The sequence below is a fragment of the Ambystoma mexicanum genome, chromosome 8 (genome assembly GCF_040938575.1).
Source record: "Ambystoma mexicanum isolate Mex_15411 chromosome 8, UKY_AmexF1_1, whole genome shotgun sequence".
Lineage (NCBI taxonomy): Eukaryota > Metazoa > Chordata > Amphibia > Caudata > Ambystomatidae > Ambystoma > Ambystoma mexicanum.
The window spans coordinates 1,505,910,425-1,505,935,859 of record NC_090929.1 but is presented as its reverse complement, the minus strand read 5'-3'; the positions used below and the strand labels follow the sequence as shown (position 1 = coordinate 1,505,935,859).

At 43.8% G+C, this 25,435-nt stretch overlaps 1 protein-coding gene across 2 annotated transcripts in view; it reads left to right on the top strand.

The window, feature by feature from the left end:
* NT5C2 (5'-nucleotidase, cytosolic II) overlaps window positions 1-25,435 on the top strand; it is a 957,242-nt gene that overhangs the window by 481,031 nt on the left and 450,776 nt on the right. The window contains exon 6 of one of the 2 annotated variants that reach the window (XM_069611694.1): window positions 10,886-10,957. The exons of the other annotated variant lie outside the window; for it this stretch is intronic. Coding sequence (XP_069467795.1) covers window positions 10,886-10,957 — 72 coding nt within the window. The remainder of the gene's footprint in view (window positions 1-10,885; window positions 10,958-25,435) is intronic. 2 annotated transcript variants of the gene reach the window in all.

The window sequence follows — 25,435 nt, the reverse complement described above, 5'->3', positions numbered from 1 at the left end:
CCTCCAGGTAATGAGAACACACGCCACTCGGGCGGATATGCCGGCAGTAAATGCTGGGTTGGAGTCACGTGATCGCTCACGTGTGCGCGATAGGCCCCGCCTCCTCCAGGAAGCAGGGGAGCAGCAAGAGCTCGGCTCGCAGTGCTGCTGGGCTCGAAATAGGCTGCAGACAATTCAAAATGCTTCGTTCATGAAGCGCACCTCCAGGTAATGAGAACACACGCCACTCGGGCGGATATGCCGGCAGTAAATGCTGGGTTGGAGTCACGTGATCGCTCACGTGTGCGCGATAGGCCCCGCCTCCTCCAGGAAGCAGGGGAGCAGCAAGAGCTCGGCTCGCAGTGCTGCTGGGCTCGAAATAGGCTGCAGGCAATTCAAAATGCTTCGTTCATGAAGCGCACCTCCAGGTAATGAGAACACACGCCACTCGGGCGGATATGCCGGCAGTAAATGCTGGGTTGGAGTCACGTGATCGCTCACGTGTGCGCGATAGGCCCCGCCTCCTCCAGGAAGCAGGGGAGCAGCAAGAGCTCGGCTCGCAGTGCTGCTGGGCTCGAAATAGGCTGCAGGCAATTCAAAATGCTTCGTTCATGAAGCGCACCTCCAGGTAATGAGAACACACGCCACTCGGGCGGATATGCCGGCAGTAAATGCTGGGTTGGAGTCACGTGATCGCTCACGTGTGCGCGATAGGCCCCGCCTCCTCCAGGAAGCAGGGGAGCAGCAAGAGCTCGGCTCGCAGTGCTGCTGGGCTCGAAATAGGCTGCAGGCAATTCAAAATGCTTCGTTCATGAAGCGCACCTCCAGGTAATGAGAACACACGCCACTCGGGCGGATATGCCGGCAGTAAATGCTGGGTTGGAGTCACGTGATCGCTCACGTGTGCGCGATAGGCCCCGCCTCCTCCAGGAAGCAGGGGAGCAGCAAGAGCTCAGCTCGCAGTGCTGCTGGGCTCGAAATAGGCTGCAGGCAATTCAAAATGCTTCGTTCATGAAGCGCACCTCCAGGTAATGAGAACACACGCCACTCGGGCGGATATGCCGGCAGTAAATGCTGGGTTGGAGTCACGTGATCGCTCACGTGTGCGCGATAGGCCCCGCCTCCTCCAGGAAGCAGGGGAGCAGCAAGAGCTCTGCTCGCAGTGCTGCTGGGCCCGAAATAGGCTGCAGGCAATTCAAAATGCTTCGTTCATGAAGCGCACCTCCAGGTAATGAGAACACACGCCACTCGGGCGGATATGCCGGCAGTAAATGCTGGGTTGGAGTCACGTGATCGCTCACGTGTGCGCGATAGGCCCCGCCTCCTCCAGGAAGCAGGGGAGCAGCAAGAGCTCGGCTCGCAGTGCTGCTGGGCTCGAAATAGGCTGCAGGCAATTCAAAATGCTTCGTTCATGAAGCGCACCTCCAGGTAATGAGAACACATATAATCAATCTGCTTCAGCCCCTTTTGTCAATGTTTACCATTTATGGTATTTTCTACCTTTATCTTTTTAATAATGACCATAACTATGTATATTTTTTCTATGGTGTGGGGTACTATGAACACAGTCACCGTGTCTTCCCTTCCATGTCTTCAGGGTACCTAAGTTGTTTCTACTTGCTCAAGTCTCCTGACTTCATGTTTGGGATGACCGGGCTTATTTTGGTTAACATGAACAAACTGCTCTGTTACCGTTTCACCTTCTGTCTTCAATATTTTGTAGACTACTGGAGACACCTTATCTACAATTTGAAAAGGCACTTGCCAGGCTGCCAAAAATTTAGAATTTTTATGTTTACCTTTTCGAGAATGAAATTCATATAACTGATCCCCTATGTTATACTCTTTCACAGATGTTTTTCTATCATAATATGATTTTGCACTGTCAGCAGCCCTTTACAAATTTCGTTGCACAAAAGCAAATGCATGTTGTAAATGCTTCCTCAGTTCTTCCACACATTCGTGAACTGTAGATGCGCTTACAAGTGTCTGTTCATGTGTCCTGTATAATAAATGTTGTGGTAGTACCATTTTCCTTCCTGTTAACACCTCACGAGGACTGATACCTGTTGCTTTGGCAGGAGTTGATCCGATTGCCATCAAAACTAGGGGTAATCGTAAATCCCAGCTGGAACCTGCCTCTGCTACAAACTTCTTTCATATTGCCACAACAAACCTGTTGCAACGTTCTATATTACCAGAAGAGGCGGGTCTGTATACAATATGCAGTTTTCTTTTCACCTTCAGTGTCTGCCACATCTTACTCATTAAAGCTCTTGTACAATGACTTCCTCTATCTGATTCTATTCTTTGCGGTAACCCAAATCTTGAAAATATATGATTTACCAGTAATGTAGCTGCGGTTTGTGCACTACAATCTGGTGCAGGAATAGACTCTATCCATTTTGACATCAAACAAACCACGCTCAAAATATAACAGTTCCCCCTGCTCGGCCTTTTTACAGGCCCTACATGGTCTATTTGCAAATCTGACCATGGAAGGGTTAAGCCTTCATCAGTGGGGCTCTATGCATTGGTGAAGCTCCCACTATTGACGTACTATTAATTCATTTTTATCCTCATCGCTATCACATGCATCTGCTAACAAAATCTGCTCCTCTACCGTTTTTGAAAATTCTGGGAGCAGCTGGGTAGAGAAATGGATGTCGAGGAATGCACCGAGGAGTGAGAAAGATGAGCGCTGCCCAAAACACGTGCGTATAGATGGAGTTTTGTATTTCTTAATGATGTCCTTTTGTTTTGCAGATGCGAGTAGCAGCGTCGGCGGAGGCGAGAAGAATGCAGCGCAGGTAAGGAAAGTTTCACGGAGGTTTACTAACCAATGTCTTTGCTTCCACAGGGTGCCGGAAAAATGGAAAGCTGCAGCCCGTGGCTTGAGATGCACCGATGGACTGGATAAGTGCTGCGCTGGTTTTTATCTTGTGCTACTTGGTGTTCTTTTCCCTTTTCAGATGCTACTGGAGACGAAGATGGTATTTCGGAAGGTAAGATTGCGGATTTCTCTTCCCCAGATGCAGAAGTTGAAGATTCTATGGAGCTGACACGTTGAGCATCCTGCTGCTATTTCAGAATAACGCGAAGCACGTTGCTCTGATCGGGCGTGGTTTAAATAGCTTACTGGAGTGCTTAGGTGTCTCCTTCCACAGCAGCCTCGCCCAGGTAAGAAGTCCCAGCTTCCAGAATAGTTCCAGTATCCAGTCCCAGGGAGTGGTGCTGGCCACACCCAGAAGGTAAAGTAGTTCCAGCCATGGATGGATGAGGATTTCATCCTGCAGGTGAGTGAGCAGCATGGTCTGCAGCAGGTAGGTCCACCCAAGCACCATTCCTTACATCATGAGCCCGGCACGTCCTGTGCCGGGACTGGGTCCCCTTATGAGCCTGGCGCCACTGGCACCAGGACAAGGTCCATAAGGCCCCTATGGGAGCCGATGGGTGCTTGGAAATGAAGTTGTGACCCAGCTTCCGAGGCAGTTGGGCTAAACCTGACTCCTTGGAGGCTGCGGTCATGCAAAACCAAATCAGGGCAATCTGTCTTTTTGGTATTGCATTTATCATTAATATTTAGTCACTTATTATCGGAAACCACCCGGTCATTGCCTTCTGCCCCTTCCTTTGATGACTGTTTTTGTGCCGTACAGAGCTTTCCTATTTGTTCATCCAACATTTTCACTTGGGCCTCGAGACACTGGAATCTTTCCATCTCTCTAGAATCTTCTCTCTTCTCTCTGTGGCCTAGGTCGATATTGGTTGTTTTCCCCCTGATTGAATCTATTCTGATATCTCTCAGGAGAATGATTTCTATTGGGCTCGTTTCTGAACTCTTGATTTGTATGTGGAGGAGAGCGGGGTGCACCCATCCTTTGGTTGTAGTCCCCTGGTGGTGGTGATTCATTGTATTGACAAGAGGCATAATTCATACTCTGCCTCATGTCCTGTCTCTCATTTTGTGAGTATTGTCCCCTATGCTGATTCCCATTTTCAGTAAATCGATCCACATATCGGGGTCTAATCTGATTACCATATATCATGGTATTAGGATCAAATCTGCTTTGTGTCCTCAATGTCTGGTAGGGACCATTAGTTCTTTGATCCTGACTTTGTCCTTGATTATTGTTCATACCTGACATAGCAGGCCGATATCCTGCTCGGGGTCTGTCTCCTAAGTACCTAGGGCTAATATAGCTCTCCCTATTACTAGGATCATGTGATTGAAACATTGGTGCAGGGAGTGACCTACTCTGTTGATTACCCATTTGTTCAGGTGTCACGTTATTTTTACGTGGACTTTGAGCAGACTCAAGTGACATTTTGGCTGACCTGATCTCCATCACTTTTACTAAGGATTCTTTAGATTTTGGTCTAGTGTCTTTCATTTTATCATTCTCTCCACCCTGACAATATAGCACCTCATATAGTTTTGTACTTTGGTGTACAATCCATTCAGGGGACTTGTCATGGTCAAATTCATGGACTAACTGTGATATGTATTTCTGTAGCCCATAGAAGTAGGCAGTTTTAAACTCATTGGAATTGGGGTCAAAAGATGCATCAAAGCAAGAAAAAGCTCTTTTTAAGTCTTGCAAAAATTGGCAAGGGGACGTATTTGGCCCAGCCGTAATCGTGTATCGAACCTTTTTTGCGTCTTGTAATGATTGGAAAGGAAAAAAATGAAGTCTAATCTCTTTTTCAAACTCTGCCCATGTCATGTTCTGCTGTTCATTTAACCCTCCAAGGATACTGGCTGTGGGAGCATACAGAGTTAAGTGAAAGTTTTGCCTGTATTGTTCCTTAGTTATCGGGAGGGCTTTAAATCTATCATGCACCGCTCTAAGTGGTCCTCTATACAGCAACCCCCTCTTTTTTTTTAAATGGTTTGGTCAGAGCCTTGATTGATTTCATTATTTTTATGGGGCTACTCGTCGCTATGCATGGAATTGCACTACTTTGTGATTCAACCCTGGTTTCAGGTGTATGGGATTGGTGGCGGCCCCCAATGGGTGTGTCAAATCCCCCAAGAGCGCTGCAACCAAGTCCAGTCACCAGCCCAGCCACTGGGGCACTAGTTCTCTGTGCAGAAATAGAATTCACCTCAACTCCATTGAATGTGGTGCCCCGTCGTCTGTCCTGGGACCTGGAAATGCAGATTTGCTGTTCCAAATCCTTGCACTTTTTAAGGAGCCTATCTGCCTTCTTTCGCAAATAATTATTTTCATCACCCATCTTATTAATTACCTCTTGCATATCGCGCATTTGCATTTTGCATTCATTGAATTCTTTGTTTCTCTTGTCTCTTTCTTGAAACATTTTAACCATTTCTTGTTCAGCATTTTGAAGATCACTTTCTTTCTCAAAATGTTCTTTTTGTAAAACTTGCATTTCCATAACTTCATCTTTATCTTGTCTAATATGATCTACCAACGCTTTCAAGTGTTTTAATTCTTGCTCACTATCCTCAAACTGTTTCTTGCTTTGAGACAATCGAGTGTCGAGATCTTTACATTTTGACTGCATATCCCTTTGACATACCTCCAGTTCTACTCTTACTTTTTTCTCTTGTTCACTAGCTCCATCTAGTTCAATCTTTAATCTGCTAATCAGCTTGGTATCATTTCCTTGCATTCGCAGAGACCTATTTAGGATAAATCATGTCTTGGCACATAGCCGTATCAGACAATCTTTCTCTGCATGTTTATCAGCTGAATTTAATAGTCTCAACAGGCAGATCTGAAATATGCTGCCTTCTGCAAAGATGCTGTCTAATGGTTCTTTTTATACTTCACCATATATGCGGTCATGCCATTCTCTGGCATTATTTTATGACCATGTCCCATGTGCATATAGCTTTGCCTCCAGATATTGCACTAGCTCTGGGAATGTGGCCTCCATTTGAAACATTCTGAAATTCACTTCTAGTGTCAAAATGCTCTCCTAAAATGGGTTCCCTCTATTGCACGTATGGTAGTGTGAGACACACTTGCCCCGCCCAGTAGGTGCTTTACAGCCACTTTCCCAGCCAGCGCACCATATATGTAGGATATTTTGTGTAAATTTGGGGTTCTTACCGTCAAAATATGAGCGGTAGTTTGGTGGTAAATTCTCCTTGCATTTAGATTGGGTTTGGCCTCATATCATTCTAGTGACCATACCTTATTATATTATTTGGGGAATCTAGTGATATATTATTTGCGGTTTTTAGTGGTGATATATTATTTGCGGTATTTAGTGGTGAGCATATTTTTCTTCCCTCTATTATAACCCCATCATAAACAAAAGCTTTCTTTCTATTAAAGTACCTCCCAGTGATCTATAGAGAGTCCTGGACCTATGCAAGTGATGGAAATCCAACAATTTTATATAGAGCGCCACCTATAGGTTGTGGCTGGTTTCACTGGTTTATCTACATCCCGCGATCTATGCGCCCTTGGGCATCACTGGTTTATCCACACCCAGCAATCTATATATTATATCGGATGCCTTCCAAACAACATGCAAGGAAGGCGCGCACACACACGCACAAACTTGCTATATCACTGAATATGATCAGTTTATTCTGGATTATTATTCTATCTGCATGGGCAAATTGACAAATGTGCTACTAAAGAGCATGCATCTCCCCTGTGTATTCATATAGATTTTCAGTTGCAAAAATAACACTAAACCAATTGTTTTTATATTCTCATTATATTATAATATATATATATATATATATATATATATAATACAAATACAATTCACAATTATCAGTTCTTACCATAAACATTGCACCATCATCTGTAATACAAAAGAAAAAAGAAACAGAGCAAGGGAGAGCCTTTTAAAACATGAGTTAATTTTTAACACTCTGAACATGACGAAGTAAAAATGCAGGGGATTTCCTATCCTGTCTACACGGTATTATAATTCAATCATCCATGCGACCGCACACAGTGACCTCACTTAACTTATCTGCTTACCAAAAGTGTTTGTTTGAAGTTCCCCCACACGACCTTGCTTCACTCGTCTCAGAAAGACAGGCCCAGTCAGCACGACCTGCTCCTGTAATCTTGTGTGTCTGGGAAGCACGGCGAGAAACTCTCAAGCCCAGCGCTCAGTGACACCATGAACTTCTGTCTTCAGAGCCCAGTCAACACGAACTGCTTTCTCTCTGTAAGTCTTCCCATTAGCAGAACTTGGGACCTCTCTATATTGTCTACGAGATAGTTCTGCAGACACTTTCCTCCAATCAGGTTGAAAGCATATTTTCAGAACCACCCTTCACTTGCTCACAGGGCAACTGTTACAATTGCAATTCCTTCCGTACATACTTTCTGCTTTCTGCAACCCAACACAGAAAGAGAAGAACAAAAAAAACAATGCACATTTAAAAACGTATTCCAAAAAATGTATTTTCACCTCGTTTTGCAAATTAGACTGCATTATAATGTTAAGGAAGTTAGAGTTAGTGTTTAGTAAATGTTAATTAAAATTAGTCAGTGTTATAAATAATGTAGTCTTCTATGTATGAGGTATTCAAGAAACATAAATGGTGCACTTTATTCTTTGCAGTTTCACATTGGGCTTTTGCTGTGTTATGAATTCTGTACCTTGCATGCCACCAACAACATATTCACTGGTTATATTGGCAACAAAAAAAATAACTAAATATGTGTGCCACATTACTGCTGGCAACAACAAAAAAATGCCATCACATTTAGTAAAGCGCTATATATTCTTATAAAGTGCTATATATATTACTACAGGACTCTGAGTTAAAGCTAGGCTTGGTAACAACTTTACGTGGAGATTCCCTGTCCCCTAATGGTGGGTCACGCCAGTGAGATCCCACTTGCCCCGTCCCCTGGGAGGGAGTGGGGTGTTTGAAGCATAGCAGGCTCACCTCCCTAGTCCCAAAGGGTGTGGCACCACCTTGTGGAGAAGGGGTGAATTCCCAGGATTCGTCACACCACCTAAAGTTGTATACATGTCAAAAATCGGGCTTGAGAACAGAGGCTCAGAAGGGTGCAATCCATTAGCGTGTTACAAAGCAATGCAGAAATGTGAGTGGAGCACAGCCAAGCAGGTAATGAAGCAGGCAATAGAACTTCCGCCAACCAGAGAAGAATGCCAGCTACAATGATACGGGTATGAACCGCTATCCTCAAGTCATTGTAAAGCAATTCTCTACAATTATCGTTTAAGAGCACCTGCATGCAATTTAAATTAATATTTTATATTTTTCAAAGAGAAATGAAAGCATATGAAATGTTTTATTAGATTGCCAGGTACACTAGTTACTACACAAATAAAGAATGTGGTCTTTTTAGTTCATTACACTAAATCTGCTAATTATGTTTTGATTATCTGGTATACTAAAATAATGCAGTGAAACGAAGAAGGTTCTTAGGTTTTTGGATTACATTTTTTAACCTGTTGGTTCATGGTCACCTGAACTTTGCGCTTGGAATTGATATTTAAAAGAAGTAGTTTGCTCCGTTTCAAATCATCACTTAGCAACGCAAGCACTTGGCGACTGTATGCTTAAATAAGCAGAAATCAATTTCAAATGAATTCAGGTAATTGGAAGTGCAATTACCAATGCATGCTGTTTATTGTGAAGAATTCATTTTTAAAAGGTTGAGTTCTTTTTGGTGAAGAAGTTACATCATGCTGGGTGTGTTTTATCTGTGAAGGCTGAAGAATTTTACACTCTTAAGCATTGATTTAGGATCTGTATCCACGTTCTCGCCCGTCAATGCACAATTATATCTACATTGCATGACGACCGACTGACCTCTCTCGAACTCTCGAACCCTCATTGTTTCCTCTATTCATGTAGGAATCAGTGCATAACTATGTGGCTGAAGCACAGTTTCGTTTGACTTCATTACAGAATGTTTTTCCCCATCGATAATTTGTCTGTCTCCTTTTCGTCTGCTGTACTGCTTAATGCTCCAGTCATATTATGGATCCTTAACCAGCATTAAATGGCCACTTGGTTCCAAATGGAAAACCCTAAACAAAAATGAGGTCTCATAATAGGACATTTCCTCTGGGGCTTCTGCTTTGGAAGTGGGCATGGGCATTTGCCATGCTACTTTGTGGTTTGATGCATATTACAAAGGATTCTGGTGTCCTCCTTTTGGAGTGCAATTTTAAAAGCTATGAATCAGTTGAGACCAGTAACCACTAGAAGACCTTTGTTGCGAGGTAAGTATATTGTTTTATTTGTTTCTGATGCATTTATGCACTATGTTTCAGATGTTTAAAGTAAATTGATGTCAAGTAATTCACTTGCTATAGTGCACGTTGCATAATCCATCACACCTGATTCACATTGAACTAATTAAACAATAAACAGTGTGCTTCAGCTGTTGTCTGGAGGAGATGATTGTTTTGCTTACAGTAATTTCACTGCTTCATTGCACGTATAATCTCTCCTTTACTTAATACTATTTAGCTTTCCTAACACTTTCTCTCTCTATATGATCAAATTAGCTGCTCATTAGTTTCTTGACATGCTTTCTCCCAAGAGTCTCTACTTTTGGTGCGCTGCGAAGACAGGAGTCTCCTATTTGGTAGCAGGACATGGTTGGCTGGCACTCTTAACTGAACATCAGTACCTCTTTAAAGTGAAAATCCTGTAACTCTTCTTCTGTATTAATGGAGTCAGAGATGTTCCTTTCTAGGGAAATTCTACCTCAGGTCAACAGTAGGTTCTGCAACTTCTCCACTGATGGGTATGTTTTAGTGACTTTGTTAAATTATAGCATGAAGAAATTCACAAAAATACAAGTCTTAGAAATTGATTCTACCTTCAATGTTTTTCTGTGGAATTATGGCTGAGTAAGTGTTTTCAACTTTGAGCTCAGCCAATCAAATGCTCTGGTTGACTAATTTGTCAGACTTATCGAGACTCCACAAGTGCCACTTCACTTTGTTTGATTTGTTCAGTCTTCTCTCCCACAATATTTTGCTTTCAGTTTTTATGGAATCGCTGTGTAATCGCAATGAAGATGTAATGTTGTTGGCAGTGGAATTGTTTCCATCAGGTTACGCTTGCTGTCTTTACAGATATTCAGTTTCATGGTTGAGCTCCACCTCAGAACAAAACAGCCTTTTTCCTTGGGCCGAGAAATCACATGCATCTCTGTTTCCACGACTGGAAAAAAGCTGTACCTTTTAATTGGCAAAGTACATGGACAACAGGGAGCAGTAGTAGCCGATGAGTAAAAGTTAATCTACAGACTACAAAAGAAAGTACAATCTATAGTGCAGCAGTCCCTTTTTTAGCTTTACAGTTTAGTGTTTTTCGACCACACCATTCTTTAAGACAAGAGGACCTCAATGAGATTACAGGTATATTTGGAACATCACCTGGCGTATACACCTTCACTTGTGCATAATTTCATATTCTTTGAACAGGGAGGTGCAGTCTGAAGACCGCTCGGACTCCCCTTTTTGATAGAAGAATTGAATGCATATGGGACTTGTGTGTCTATATAGCGATGCTCTAAATTCCACCATCTGCTTGCATTAGGATTACTTATGCTTTTGCACTGCCCCTGAAAGTAAGACCAGAAGGGAAACATGTTCCCCTGAAGCTTTGACAGCTAATCCTACTACTACTTCTGGTTGCTTTTTCACTTCCTTTAACACACTGGTGTTTCTCGTAAAGGAACCTTCCCTTTGTGTAACCTATCACTGGCTCATGCATGCTAGGCGACCTGGGCTAATGAGCCCCATGCAGATTTATTACTAGCTTCTAATTTCTCCCCACCTCGGCACATCAATTTTCAGTCTTCTCCTACCTTACCAGACCCACCGTTTCATGTGTGAACACAATGAACCCCCAATGTTGGTATCCATTTCTCCTTATTCCCATATTTCTGATTTAATCCTTTTTCAGACAACGAGTTCTCCCTTCTTCCCTTGTGTCCAAGATGCACCTCTGGTCTGAGGGGCCAGGGATTGAAAACAGGTGATTATTAACATTAGATTATTTATTTCTTAAAAACAATTGCAGAACATATAGAATATTTACAATAAACGTTTCCAAGGATTGTCTTCTGTTTTGCACTTTTCTAAATTAATGCAGTTAGTGTGTGATGTGTTTCGTAGGGCATACAGTATTGGGCATGCCCCAGGGTGATGGCAAGAGAAGAACACCACTATTACAAAGGAAGGTCGACATGAACATTGTGTTTGAATGTTTTTCTGTCATTCTGACAATAAATATTTTCTTCATGCAATTATTTAGTTCTTAGTAACCTAGATTAGTAGTTCCCTGGAGCCCAAGCATCTCCTCTCCAAGCCATAGAGTTTGTTCCTATTTCATTATGGAAGGCACACAGTGACTGCAGCACGGACTGGGGATGAAAACTGGAAATGGTGTAGAAGAGTGAGAAATGTGACTTCCTGTGCGATTTAGGGATAAGTGCAGTGGTGGTGTAATGCAGGGTATAATTAACAAGGAGGAAGAGACCTCAAAGAGGAGAGCGGTAATGGAGAGGTCAGCAAGGTACAGCAAAGCAGCAGTTAACATAGTTTTCTCTCAATATTTGGCAAAATAATTGCAATTGAAATTAATATATAGAAGAATCCATATATAACTGAATTTAACAAAACAACTTGGAAGGGCCTTGCCAAAACTTAAACGTTATTGTCAGAAAAGAGGTCAACCCACAATCAAATTAAGTTATGGGCTCAGTGGGATTCTAATGGGGGAACAAATACGCAAGTCCATGCCATGACTTCAAAACATAGTCAGAAAGGAATAAAAACACAATCTTGAAAGAACACAGACCCCCAAGGCATGTAGTCACACTTCATCTAGTCAATAGATAAAACACAGAAAATACCTGTGAGACAGCGCAGTGCAGCAAACTCAATTTAAAAAGAATGTGTTAAGTTTGCAACACATTTCCCATACCCTCGGGTAAAACCTGGGGTATATCCACCAATAGCCAACATTTTGAAGCGAACTGTGTCACGGAAACACTTGAGTGTTGTGGGGGGAATGAGAGAGGGCAGGGGAGGAGGCCATCAGGGGAGTGGGGGGAGCTGGCACATATGAGAAAAGGGTATGGGGCAAAAAAGCATTTTCTTTGTCAGTTTTTCCAATATATTTGCAGCTATAAAACTACACATACCTGTGGCTATCTGTAGTCCCTACTACTGATACCTGCAGGTATACATGGTTTATTATCAAACTGGAAATGGGCATCCAGGACTCTCATCCATACACTAACCGGAAATGACTCTGCATAGCTTCAAAGCCAGGACAGGACCCTGCCTCTTAAGCCATGTTGCCTAATAAATTAGCACAAGTTACGAGACCACTTAGAGCAACATGACCTGTGGGGGCCGGCTCATTTGTTGCATTGAAGCTAAGCAGGGTCGGTCCCGTTTACTGCATGGATAGGAGACCATTCACAGACGTGGATGGCATGTGTTTTCTTAGTTTTAAATCTCTCATAAACCAATCAGAAAACACACATCATCCACTTTTTCTTTTTAACTGTGCTACTGTCAGCCCATGAAAGTATTGCACTCTAAAGGTCAAGCTGCCATGAGGAACTGCTAATGCAGCATGGAGAATTTAAATCCAGCTTGCATGTGCGAGGCAAACTAGAATAAACTTTTGTCAAAAAAGTGTATATATATATATATATATGTGTGTGTCTGTATATATATATATATATTTATATAGCTGAGGCTTGTGGACTCTGCTTTGAACACATGCTATGCAAAGACAGACATCTAGTGGAAGCTTGCAAGTATTACAGTTGTTTTCAAAACTAGAAAAGGGACGTCAACAGGGCATGCCAGTAATACTATCCCTAGTGTGACGTCCACTGTACCCTTTGTCCTTCATGCATCGAGGTGCCTCAGATTGTTTTTTCCACCATTGTGACGGACGCATAAACGCAGAGTTCATGTCGGCTAACAACATTTAATAATGAAAAAGATTAGTTCCTCTTTCTGTCCTTCCTCTAAACCGACTTCGACTACTGCATGGGCGCGCTGGAGAAGACGACTGTCAAACGAAGTCCCAGACTCGACTGACCCTTTCGGCCTTGGAAGGCCGCACCGGGCCTAGGCCCTAACAGTAGGGAGAGTGGGGGGGTGGGGGTGGTCATTGTAGAATGCATTTTCCCTTCATCCTCTCCTTTCTCGCCTGGCTGCCATTTCACATAAACATGGAGAACACTCCATTTAAGTTTTGCCTCACGTGTCATAAAGAATTCTCCTGGATAGACGAGCACCGGGTGTGAAATTTCTGTCTAGCACGGGATAACGACGAGGGGCATTGTCGAGCGTGCAAGCTCTTCAAGCCAATAACACTTCGAATCCGGAGAACAAAGCGCTGGACCCTTCACGCCATGCAGGCCTAGGCAGCCATGGACGTGGAGGGAGCATCCAGTGATGGCAGCGTCGCAGTCTTTACGGAAGTGAAAGCGACGGGGAACCGTTGGGTTCCAAAGTGCAAGCCCATGACCCAGAAGACAGGCCGGCGGCTCTGTTACAGGGACGACACCCAGCAGCGGAAGCACTCTCATAACCCCCAGCACTAAACACATAGTCCGGGGCAAGGAATCAACACTATCGTTGACCAAACATCGTCACACAGCATCAAGGTGGAGGTCCACAGAATCCCTGTCCTCTGAGCACTCGAGGTCCCGATCACCTAAAGACAGGCCCCATAAGGCGAAAGACAAGCCAGATGCTGTGCCCAAACCATCTACTGAACGTCAGAAGACGAGGCTTCAGTCTGCCCCACTGCCGAAAGTCAACACTACCTGTCAAACGGTTGTAAGCACGAAAAGCACTTGTTTATCCCATTAGTGAAAAAGCATGCCCCTGAGAGCCTGCTGAACTCTAAACATTCAAAGAAACACTCCTCCAAGAGACCCAATCATAAGTAGAAGTCTAGCAAAGACAAGTCTACTTCTACTCACGGGGTGAAACACACTTTTCCCCGGAGGAAGGGTCCTTGGCAGAAGCCTTAAAGAACAAAGGCCAGTTTCAAGCTCAGAGCCAGTCTACACCCCAGGGACAGCCTACACCCCTAGGACAGGCCCTTACTCCTCAGTATCCTGGTGTCATTCCAAGTTTAGCCACATGGACTGCTGAAGACATAGACTGGGTCATGACTAGGATGACCTTTATTGCCAACTTCTTCGAGAAGAATCTACAGGTATACCAGAACTTCCAAACCACACCTCAAACAGCTGAGGCTTCGACCTCCCAGCCCCGAGATAAGAAAACATGATCAAATACTCTTCCTATTTCGACTCAAGTCAAACCAGTCCAGAGTGTCGAACCGGTGCAGAGTGATCTGTATGATGCACAGACAGACACTGACGACAATGATACCTTACACGAGACAGATCATTATTATGATGATGAGGAAGAGGAGGTGTATAACTTAGCCTCACTAATTCAACAGGACTCACTAGTGGCCGATTAGCCAGTGACAATCAGCCACTCCATAATGATATTCTTATAAAGGCAGCGGATCACTTTAGCGAATCCAAACCCAAGAGACTCAGCTTGATAAAGATTTTTTGGAAGATATATTGAGGGACAAAAAAGCTGCCACCCAATTCATGCTAAGGATTCAACCTTCTCTGCAAACCCCAAACCAGACACTGGCAGTGAACCCGTGGGTTGAAAAACCTTTCCGTCCAGCGCCATCTGACCCACTTTACATCAGGGGCCAGCTTAAGCCAGATTCACTTGTTACTACGACTCGAAAGTGGGCCGGAACGCCATTAGCCTCGTTAAAGGTGCCCCCTGATAAGGAGAGCAAATCTCTGAAGTCACAACTGGCCCTGGTAGCAGCAGATGGCAAGGCAACATCCAGCTGCATCTTGAAGAACAACCTAGATGCTGCAGACAAGGCGGGCAGGATTATTGCCGAAGGGACCATCATCAAACACCACACCTGGCCACGCCAGTCTGGCTTCAAACTTTAAACCCAAACTACACTCCTTAATATGCCGGTGGAACCCAACGTCTGGTTCGCGAAAGCCGTAGAAGATGTGTTAAAGTTCGCAAAGGAAGAATATGATACCCTAAAGTCTCTAGGCCAGCTGACTAACAAACCAACAGCCCAGAGAGGTGGAAGCAATTTTCATCGGTTACGTGGCCAAAACTCCCAAAGAGGCTCAGGTTATGGACAAGGTCAGGGCTCTTCCTGGGGTAACAACCCGGGTCAAGCCTTACAGGGATTCTAGAGAGGCCAGTGCTGATCTCGTTGCCGGGGGAGGTCCTCCACATCCAGAGGTGGAGGAACACCTCCTAAACAATGACAACCCGCTACAGGTCCCCTCCCATGCCTCTCCAGTAGGACGACGTATTTCATACTTCACAGGAGGGAATTACCACTGACAAGTGGGTTCTATCAACTGTGGCGGGAGGTTATTGCAGGGAGCTCGTCCATAAACCATCGAACCATCCCCCACGACAAAGGAAATCAACAAAGGAAGAATAACTCATCCTTCTCGAGGAGGTCACTGCGCTGCTGCTCAAGGACACCATAGAGGTTGTACCAGCGAATGAGGTAAACAAGGGTATTTATTCAACTTACTTCCTTGTGCCAAGAAAGATCTATCTATGCACCCAGTGTTAGACTTACACCCTGCAAACGCTTATTTAAAGCCACAAATATTCTGCATGACAACACTATAAGAGTTAATTCCTCTGCTAAATCGGGGAGACTACACGGCAACACTGAATATGAAAGATGCCTATTTTCATATTTCAATGTTCCCAGCGTACAGAAAACTCTTGCGTTTCAAGATAGCAAACCAACACTACCAGGTCAAGGTGCTGCCCTTCGGAATAGCGTCTTCTGCAAGGGTGTTCACCAAGGTACTTGCGGTGGTGGCAGCGCACCTGCCCAGGGACGCAATCCCAGTATTCCCCTACCTGGATGACTGACTATTCCCCTACCTGGATGACTGACTGATCACATGGTGAATCACCCCATCTTTGCAAACAAAACATGCAAAGAACCATAAACCTTCTCTTCTAATTGGGCTTCTCAATAAACGAGAAAAAGTCAAACCTTGTGCCAAATGCAACAAAACAGTCCCTACGAGCTGTCTTAAACACGGAAGCAGGGTTAGTCGTTCCATCTACGGAAAGGTTTCAAAACATGCTACAGCAAATACCTCTGTATCAAGCCAGTCACCAGATAAACGTATGCAAAGCAATGCGTTTACTTGGCATGATGGCATTGTCTATATACCTGGTCCCACATGCACGTCTGTGCATGCGCCCCATGCAGGAGTGGTTGGCAAATCAATGGTCTCAGGCAAGCAGTCAGTGGGATGATCTAGTGGACCTTTCATCAACACTAGTACAAAACCTACGCTGGTGGACAAAGGAAAACCTGTTAAATGGAAAACCCTTCCACAACCCGGCAGTGCAAGCAATCGTTATAACAGACGCATCACTCTCTGGGTGGGGAGCACATTACCTTCACCACACAGCACACGGTCTGTGGGCTTGCATCACAGCACAGAACCACATCAACCTGTTGGAACACCTAGCAGTATTCAAAGCCCTTCAAGCATTTAAAGCACAGCTGTCGAACCGGTCGGTACAATTCCTAACCAACAGCACCACTGCAATGTTCTATATCAACAAGCAGGGGGGCACACACTCTCCGAATCTGTCCAAGCTGGCACAGAAAGTATGGAGATGGGCACTCAGACGGAGGATGTTCCTATCCTCCCAATATGTTCCAGGGGTACTCAACACTCTAGCAGACTCTCTGAGGAGAGATCTCCTACCAGAAGAAGACGAGTGGCAACTAGACACAAGTGTTGTAGACCACATTTTCTCACAGTGGGGTTACCCCACGCTGGACTTATTTGCTACAAGAGAAAACAAGCAATGCCCAGGCTTGCGTCCAGGTTCCCCCAACGAGATTCCAAGGGGAACGCCCTATGGATGAGCTGGCCAGGGAAATTTGCTTACGCCCCCCCACCCCCCAACTCCTTTGATGAGCAGGGTAGATTCACAGAGAACAGATAACGCTCATCCTAGTTGCTTCCATGTAGGTAACACAGCCATGGTATCCACATCTGCGCAAACTGGCTATGTGCGATCCTATCCAACTCCCGTGCTAGACCAATCTATTTGCCCAACACGGGGGAATAACTGTGCATCCTCAACCACACTCAATGAACTTGGCAACATGGCTCCTGAGATCATAGAGTTTGGACACCTTAATCTATCACATCGGTGTATGGATATCCTCAAGATGGCACGTAAACCAAACATCAGACACTGTTATTTCGACAAGTGAAGAAGATTTGTAATTTGGTGCCAGTCTAAACAAATAAACTCCATAGAATTTACTTCTTCCGACATTCCAAATTATATGCTCCACTTGCTAGTCTCAGGGTTAGTATTCAACCCTATAAAGTTCCACCTGGCGGCTTTATCAGCTTACACCACCTCTCAAAGTGAAGTATCGTGGTGGAAAGTGCCAGTCATTAACACATTTATGGAGGGAGTAAAGAGACTCTACCCTCCAATTTCTAACCCTCTGCCAGGCTGGGATCTCAATGTAGTACTCGCAAAGCTCATGGGACCCCCCTTTGAGCCTATGCATAAGTCAAGTCTTAAACACCCGGCATACAAGACTGCCTTCTTAGTTGCCATTACTTCCATAAGAAGAGTTAGTGAATTACAAGAATTGTCAGTGCAGGACCCTTTCTTTGTCGTACACTAAAACACATTGGTTTTATGCACACACCGTAGGTGTTCACTTAAATTCATTTCTAAATTTCATGTGAACCAATCCATTGAACTGCTGGCTTTCTTCCAGAATCCAGCTAGCTCAGCTGAGGTAGAACTCCATACACTAGGTGTAAGGAGGGTTGTCCTTTACTATGTAAACAAGACCAGACCGCTTAGGAAAGCAGACCAACTGTTTGTCTCTGTAGCACCAGGCAGAGGCCGTCACTCATTATCATATGGCTTTTATTCTTTGCTTGTATTCACCCCTTTGTGGCATATTCTGAGCCCCTGTCTGGCCTCTCAGGCCGTCAGAATCTCTGATTGCATTCACCGCCTCTTGGGGTAATCTCCAGCTCAGTCCCTTGGCTGGGTACCTCACCACCCTCCTCCCACGACCTCTGATCTGCCACGCTCCTATACTTGGCGCGGAAGGCAGCTTCTTCCTACATTGCTAAACCGCGACTTCGATGTCTTCGCGGTCGGTTCTCCTTTTTAGGTACCTCCGCCCTGTGACCGATAAGACTTTGACATCGGGGCGGCTCGATACCAGTGTGCCGCTCTGAACAGCGACTTGCTTCTCCATCGAGTCAATAGCTCAGTGCTCCTCGGGCTATACACCTTCCTGTGTACTGCAGCTTTCCGCAGGCGCTGGGTTTCCCCCACACACCATGTCCTCTACATGGTCTTGCCTCCAGGCTTCTCTTGGAAGGGAGAGGTCCCCTCCTCTGAGGTGTGTTTCACCCTCGGGCTGACTCGGTTTTTGAAATGGGTCTCTGGTCTTTTAAATTCTATCCTGGAACCAGAGAGAGGAGACAACATTAGTGCTATTCTTAGGTGTGTTAACAGTTTACTTGGGCATTCCTTGTCCGCTAAAGGGGAATGAGTGGTTTCCCCCACTTTGAGATCACGCTTTCCCAGTCCCCTAGGGAGTGTTAAGTGGAGTGGGCTCATCGCCCTAGTCCCAAAGGGGGTGGCTCTCTCATGAGAAGGGACGAATTCCCATGGTTAGTAAAATACCCCTTAAGGTGGAGCTCTCCTCTAGTCGTCCCAATCAGAAGTGACTGACAAAGTTCACATTCTCTTGATCCTTTCCCTTTTGATGTTCTACTGTAAAGCAGAAAAGTTATAAGTCTAAGAACCTTCTCAATGCTCAGGCATTGGTGTCTTTTCTAAGACACATCCATGATCAGTGACCAATCAAGATGTTCACCCTTTCAAGTAGTAATGTAGGCTGGTGGTGGCCTGTTTAATAGCCAGAGCCTTCAATTCTACAGTTGCATAGGCTTGTGCTCTGATGAAGAATTTCCTGCTGGCATAAAGGACTGGATGTTCTCGCCCATCATGCAACTGTGAGTGTACTGCTCCCAGGCCTACTTTGGACGTGCCAGTCTGTAAGATGAGCTCATGGTTGTAATCTGGCATTTTTAGAATAGGTTAATCACAGAGTACCTGCTTAAGCCTGTCAAAACTTTTCTGATAGTGGTGAGTCCAGACAAGTTCATTCTGCTAGGACATTTCCAGCTTATCTGCGAGATTGGTTGCAAGGGTCGAAAGGTTAAGGACTAACCTTTTATAGCACCCAGCTAGGCCCAGATGTTTGTGTTAGGCTTTAGAAGGTGGTGTCGATGCCACTTGCTTTAATTTTTCTGTCTGAAGTTGGATAGGACTATTGCCCACAAAATAGCATACGTATTTACAGCATTTTGTGTTAGGAGACATTTATTTTGGATTTGCAGGGAGCCCCACCTTGCGTAAGGCCCTAGTGATTTCATTGTGATGGTATAGATGTTCCTCCCAACTATTGTTATGAATCTCAATGTCATAAAGACATGCCCCGGCAAAGGCAGGGTAAGGACTTAGTACCTGCTCTATTAACCTTTGCGAGGTGGCTGGGGTGCCGTGAAGGCTGAAAGGAAGGACAGTAAATTGAAACAACCCCGGAAAGGGTGTGGGGGGAAGAAGACAAGTTTTGTCTGCCAGTGGCGTTAAGGGGGACCTGCCAAAACCCCTTGTGAGATCCAGGGTATACATTTATTTGGCGTTTCCTAGTTTTTCAATTCACTCGTTGATCCTAGGCATTGGATAGTTATCGAAGACAGAGATGGATTTCAATCTCTGGAAGTCTATGCAAAATCTCCAAGAGCCATCAGGCTTGGTGATGAATACAATTGAGGGAAGACCATGGGTTATCTGAAGGTTTGATTACCACCAGATTTAACATGTTGGTACATGATCTTTCGATGCGCTTCAGGGATGTGGAAGGGCTTAAGGTTTATCGTTTTTCCATGAGGTGTGCAGATATAATGGTAGAAGTTTCGGATCCTTCCTGACTCTTCAGAAAAAACCCTGGGGAGTTGGTTTAGCAGATCCCATTTTTGAATGGTGGTTAGATTCTCAGAGTTCAGATTGAGTTTCTGTGCGTTCTTAGCTAAGAGGGTCTCCATAGTGACTGTACTCTGCTCAACCGTGTCTGCCTTACAGGTCCCTAGGAGGTTCACATGATATATCTGGGTTTTTTGTCGCCTTTCAGGTTGGGATACTAGGTAGTTGAAGGATCTCTTTTTCGCCAATATCTTGTACAGGTTGTGCCCTTTTGACACCATCTTGTTCTCAGAGGTGGGCAAGAGGACCAACAATTCGTCACTGACACAGAACGATCTTGCCACCGCCTGCCGGTCGTAAGTGTCCTTCTGGTCTTCCTGTGCCCTTTAGAGGTATTGATTCACAATCTAGCAGACCGCTTTCATATGAGATTTTAACTTCCGAGATGCTTTGGCTATCAGTAAGATTGCCTCTTCCTAGGTCTCCTTAAACCTATCCAGGACGTCTCTGTGCTCTCACTAATATAGGAGTTCAAAAGGGGAATATATTAACGAGGACTGGGGATATTTTCAGCATGGCAAAAAGGGCCCAGGGAATCATGAGGTCACAGTTGCGTCCATACATTTCCACAAGTTTGCATAGAACACTATTCAGGGTGTAGATAAAACCTTCTACCAGACCATCAGCCTGGCGGTGGTAAACAGAGGCTCTTAAGCTTTTTTCAGTACCCCCTTCATCTCCTGCATTAGAGGGAATACAAATGTTTTGCCCTGATAAGTGAGAATTTCCTTAGAGAAGCCCACCAGGTAAAGGAGTGGAATAAGATGCTTGAGGATTTGTTGTTTGTGTTGTTCCTCAAAGGGAATTCCTCTAGGTAACAAATGGCATAGTCCACAATAAAAAGGATATAGTTATTACTCAACTTAGATGGTTCGAAGTGTCGCACTATATCGATTATTATTCTTGAGAAAGGAACTTCAATAATGGGCAAGGGTTGCAAAGGCGGTCTTGGTACTGGGGTAGCCAAGGTCTTCTGCCATATCTTGCAGTTAGCTACATAAGCTTTAAAGTTGGCGTATACGCCTGGCGAGTCAAATATACTAAGAAACTGATCTTGGGTTTTGGCCTCTGCTTGTTGATTGACTGTTAAGTGCAAATGTGCCAACTCCATGACTACCCCCTGACTCTGAGGAACTACCAGTTGGGTTTTCCTGATCTCATCTCACTCTTGACATCCTCGATGGGGTAGGTCCTTTTTCTTAAAGAAGGGTCCATTCAAATCCAATCCCTGATCTTCTGGGACAGCGCTTTCAAAGGCATGTGCCGTATTGTGATCATTCCTTGGGCAAAGGCGAGATCTGGTAATGTGGTTGTATTTTCCCCTTCACCTGGGGAACGTCTGGTTACAGTGCTTATTGGCTTCCCCAAACCCTTTGTTGCCTTGAGAACTTTGGGACAGGTGGCCTACCACCTATACAGCGGGAGTAATAGCTTTTTCGAGGATTCCCTGGGCAGTTCCCCCTTCTTTTACAAATTCTGGACCCCTGAATTGCATAACTACTCGAAGCTCCCCCGATAGTCTGGAACTACCTCCAAGCTAGACCAGACTTGGCTGCCAACCTAAGGTAGCTTCCTTGTTGAGTCAAGATGCTAAATCAGCTAGGGATCATCCATCTTTCTCTGCTTGTTATTTCAATTTCTTGGGTGCCAAAGAAATCAAAGCCAATAGATTGAGGAGTGGCTTTTGCATGTATTTTGGCTGTGGGATTCAGATGTGGACCTAACATACACCCCAACCCTGTATCTAAATCAAAACCCACCTCTAACACCACTTGTGGGAATTCAGAACTAGGAGATGGAGAAGACATAGTTCAACAAGTTTTAAAGAAAAGAAGGCCTAAATTATCCTTATATGTATGTTTTCCTCAAAGAAAACAACCAAACTGGTGCTAGTCAGGATGTCTCATAGGAATCCCATCCAAAACTATTATATTGTAAGTTCTATCCCTACCACTAATAAACTAAACATAACCTTAGCCTATGTAAGTTTGCTCCCATCCTACTTGGATTCTGCTGCCTGGTTTCTGACCCCATCCAATTGTTTCTTCAGTTCTCCCTCAGGCCCGCTCTTCACGAGAAGGTTGCTCAGGACTGCCATGGAACCATTCTTATCAGTTCAATCTTATATTGGAGTAGCTGGTTCCCTAGACTGTCTGGCCTCCCAGGCCATCGGATTCTCTGGTTGCATTTGCCCTGGTGGGTTGCCAGAGTGCCTCACCACCCTACTCCTGTGTCCTCCGATTTGTCCCGTACCTGTTCGCCTGCGGCGGTAATCGGCAGGGAAGGTGGCTTCTCTTTGTTGCAGAACCATGACTCGGATGTGTGCACCGACGGGTCTCTCTTTTCGGGTCCTTCTGCCTGCGATCGATAGGACTTTGGTATCAGGATGGCTTCCTAGTCCCAGAGGGTGTAGCTTCCCCTTGAAGAGAAGGGATGAATTCCTTGGATCCGTCTAAAGGTATATAAATAGCAAAAATCTGTCTTGAGAACGGAGGCTCAGAAGGATGAAATCCATTAGCGTGTTATAGTGCAGAAATGTGAGCAGAGCCAAGCAGATAATGAAGCAGGGAATAGAACATCTGCCAACCTGAGAGGAATGCCAGCCACAAAGATACGGGTATGTACAGCCAGCAAGCCATTCAAAAGCAGTTCTAGAGAACTATTACTTAAGAGCACCCACGTGAAATTTAAATTAATATTTGACATTTTTCAAAGTGAGACAAGGAAACATGACCTTTTTTTATCATTAGGTTGCCAGGTATGCTAGTTTAGTACATAAATAAAATAATTTGGCTTTTTTATTTCAATACACTAAATCAGCTGCAAATTATTCGAGTATCTGGTATACTAACATAACACAGTGAAACGAAGAAGGATCTTTGCAGATTTCATTACGTTTTTTTAACCTGTTGGTTGATGGTCACCTGCACATTGCACTAGGAACTGATATTTAAAGAAGTGGTTTGCTCAGTCTCAACACAGCACTTAGCAACACAAGCACTGAGCGACTATATGTTTAAATATGCAAATATGCAGAGATGGTTTGAAATGAATTGGCTTTATTTGCAATAGAATTGCCAGTAAATGCTGTTTATTGTGAAGAATTAATTCTTAAAAGGTTGAGTTCTTTTTGGTGAAGAAATTGCATCATGCTGGATGCATTGTTTTATTTGGGAAGGTTGAAGAACCTAGAAACAGTTTTAATAAAAGAACTTTTAAAATATCCAACTTGATAACTTGGCAAATCTTTCACAGTGACCTGTGTCTGTGGTCAAATTGATATACTTTGCTATCATTAAAATGTCCTAATGTAAATATCAAGGAACAGGCTGTTATTAGAGAACTGCCTCCTGTCCATTGCAGGAAAAGCATAGGAAGCATGTCAGAAGGAAGTGAAATACACAATTGTATCACTGATTCACACAACAACTTCCTGTTTTTTTGACAGCTTGATAGACATTGCTCTGAGCAAAATCCTGATAAGTCGGACAGGTTGAAAGAATAATTAGGAAGCCCCTCTGGTAAAACCAAGGATTTTTATAATCTTGCCTCTAAATGGAAGTTCTTTTCTTTTAAGGCAAGAGGTCAAGGCCATGTGATGTCCAATTCATATCTGCCTAACCATTAATTTTCACTGTGAGCTTCAACTTAAAATGCACATTTAAAATTGATTCTGCAGGACATCTCAGATTGTCCTCAGATTGTCCTTTGAAGAACAAAAAATATGAATGAAAAACGTTTAGTCACTGGAAATTCCTTGGCAACACTTGTTATGTTTGTGCCACCGAGGTAACACTACCCTTTTATTCATGAATACAACATACAGTCACTCTGAAAAGTAAAACCTTTAATAGCTTAGGGCTTTGTAATGGCAGTTGACTTTTCATTTGTCCCAGACTGAGACATTTAAAAGGATCCGTCTGCTTTCACTGGCCAAAGGCAAAACTTTATAAAGTTTCTGTTAATACTAGAACAGTGGGTGGTTCAGGTAATCCTTTGTTATTTAAAAGGTATTGTCACAGCAATCCTGATTCATGGACCTTTTAGCACTACAGAATCATAAATACCTTCTGGCTTGGTTTCTACTCTTGTCTTGATCCTATTCAAGCACACAAGACTGTCTTTTCTACTTGCCACCTATAGAAAGTAGTATGTCGCTTAGAAATTGACTTTTTCTTTAAATCTCCATTACACTCGTAAGCATTGACTTAGGATCTATATCCACTTTGTCGCCTGTCACTGCATGATTATATCATCGACATTCCATGACGACCGACTGACCTCTCTCGAGCACCCTCATTGTTTCCTCTATTCATGTAGGAATCAGTACATATCTATGTGGCTGAAGCACAGTGTTGTTTGAATTCTTTACAGAATGTTTTTTCCAATCAGTAATTTGTCAGTCTCATTTTCATTTGCTGTACTGCTTAATGATAGCCCTAGTATGTATCCTTGACCAGCATTAGATGACCACTTGGTTCCCAATGGAAAACTCTAAAGAAAAATGAGGTCTCATAGGACATTTCCTCTGGGGCTTCTAAATTGGAAACGAGCATGGGCATTTGGCATGCCACTTTGTGATTTGATACGTTTTTCAAAGGCTTCTGGTGTCCTCCCTTTGGAGTGCAATTTTAAAAGCTATGAATCAGTAGAGACCAATAATCACAAGAGGAACTTTGTTGCAAGGTAAGTATATAGTTTTATTTGTTTCTGATGCATTTATGCCCTCTGCTTTATAAGTTTGAAGTAAAATGATGTCTAGTAATTCACTTGCCATAGTGCATGTTACCTAATCCATCACACCTGATTCACTTTGAACTAAGTAAACAATTAACGTTGTGCCTCGTTTTTAAACTCTTGTCTGAAGGAGATGATTGTTTTGTTTACAGTACTTGTAATGCAGTCACCGCTGCTTGCACGTATAATCTCTGCTTTACTTAATACTATTTAGCTTTTCCAATACTTTCTCTTACCACTCGCTATATGATCAAATTAGCTGCTCATAAGCTTCCTGGCGTGTTTTCTCTTGAGGTTTTTACTTTTAGTGTACTACAAAGAGAGGAGTCTCCTGTTTAATAGTTGGAAATGGCTGACTGGCACTCTTAACTGAACATCAGTACCACTTTGAATCCTTAAATCCTATAACTCTCTTCTTCTATGTTAATGGAGTCACAAAGAAGTACCTCATACTAGGGGAATTCTACCTCAGGTCAGCAGTAGGCAAGTGGTTCTACCACTTCCACAGTGATGGGTATGATTTAGTGACTTTGTTAACATATAGCCTGAAGAAATTCACATAAATACAAGTCTTAAAAAT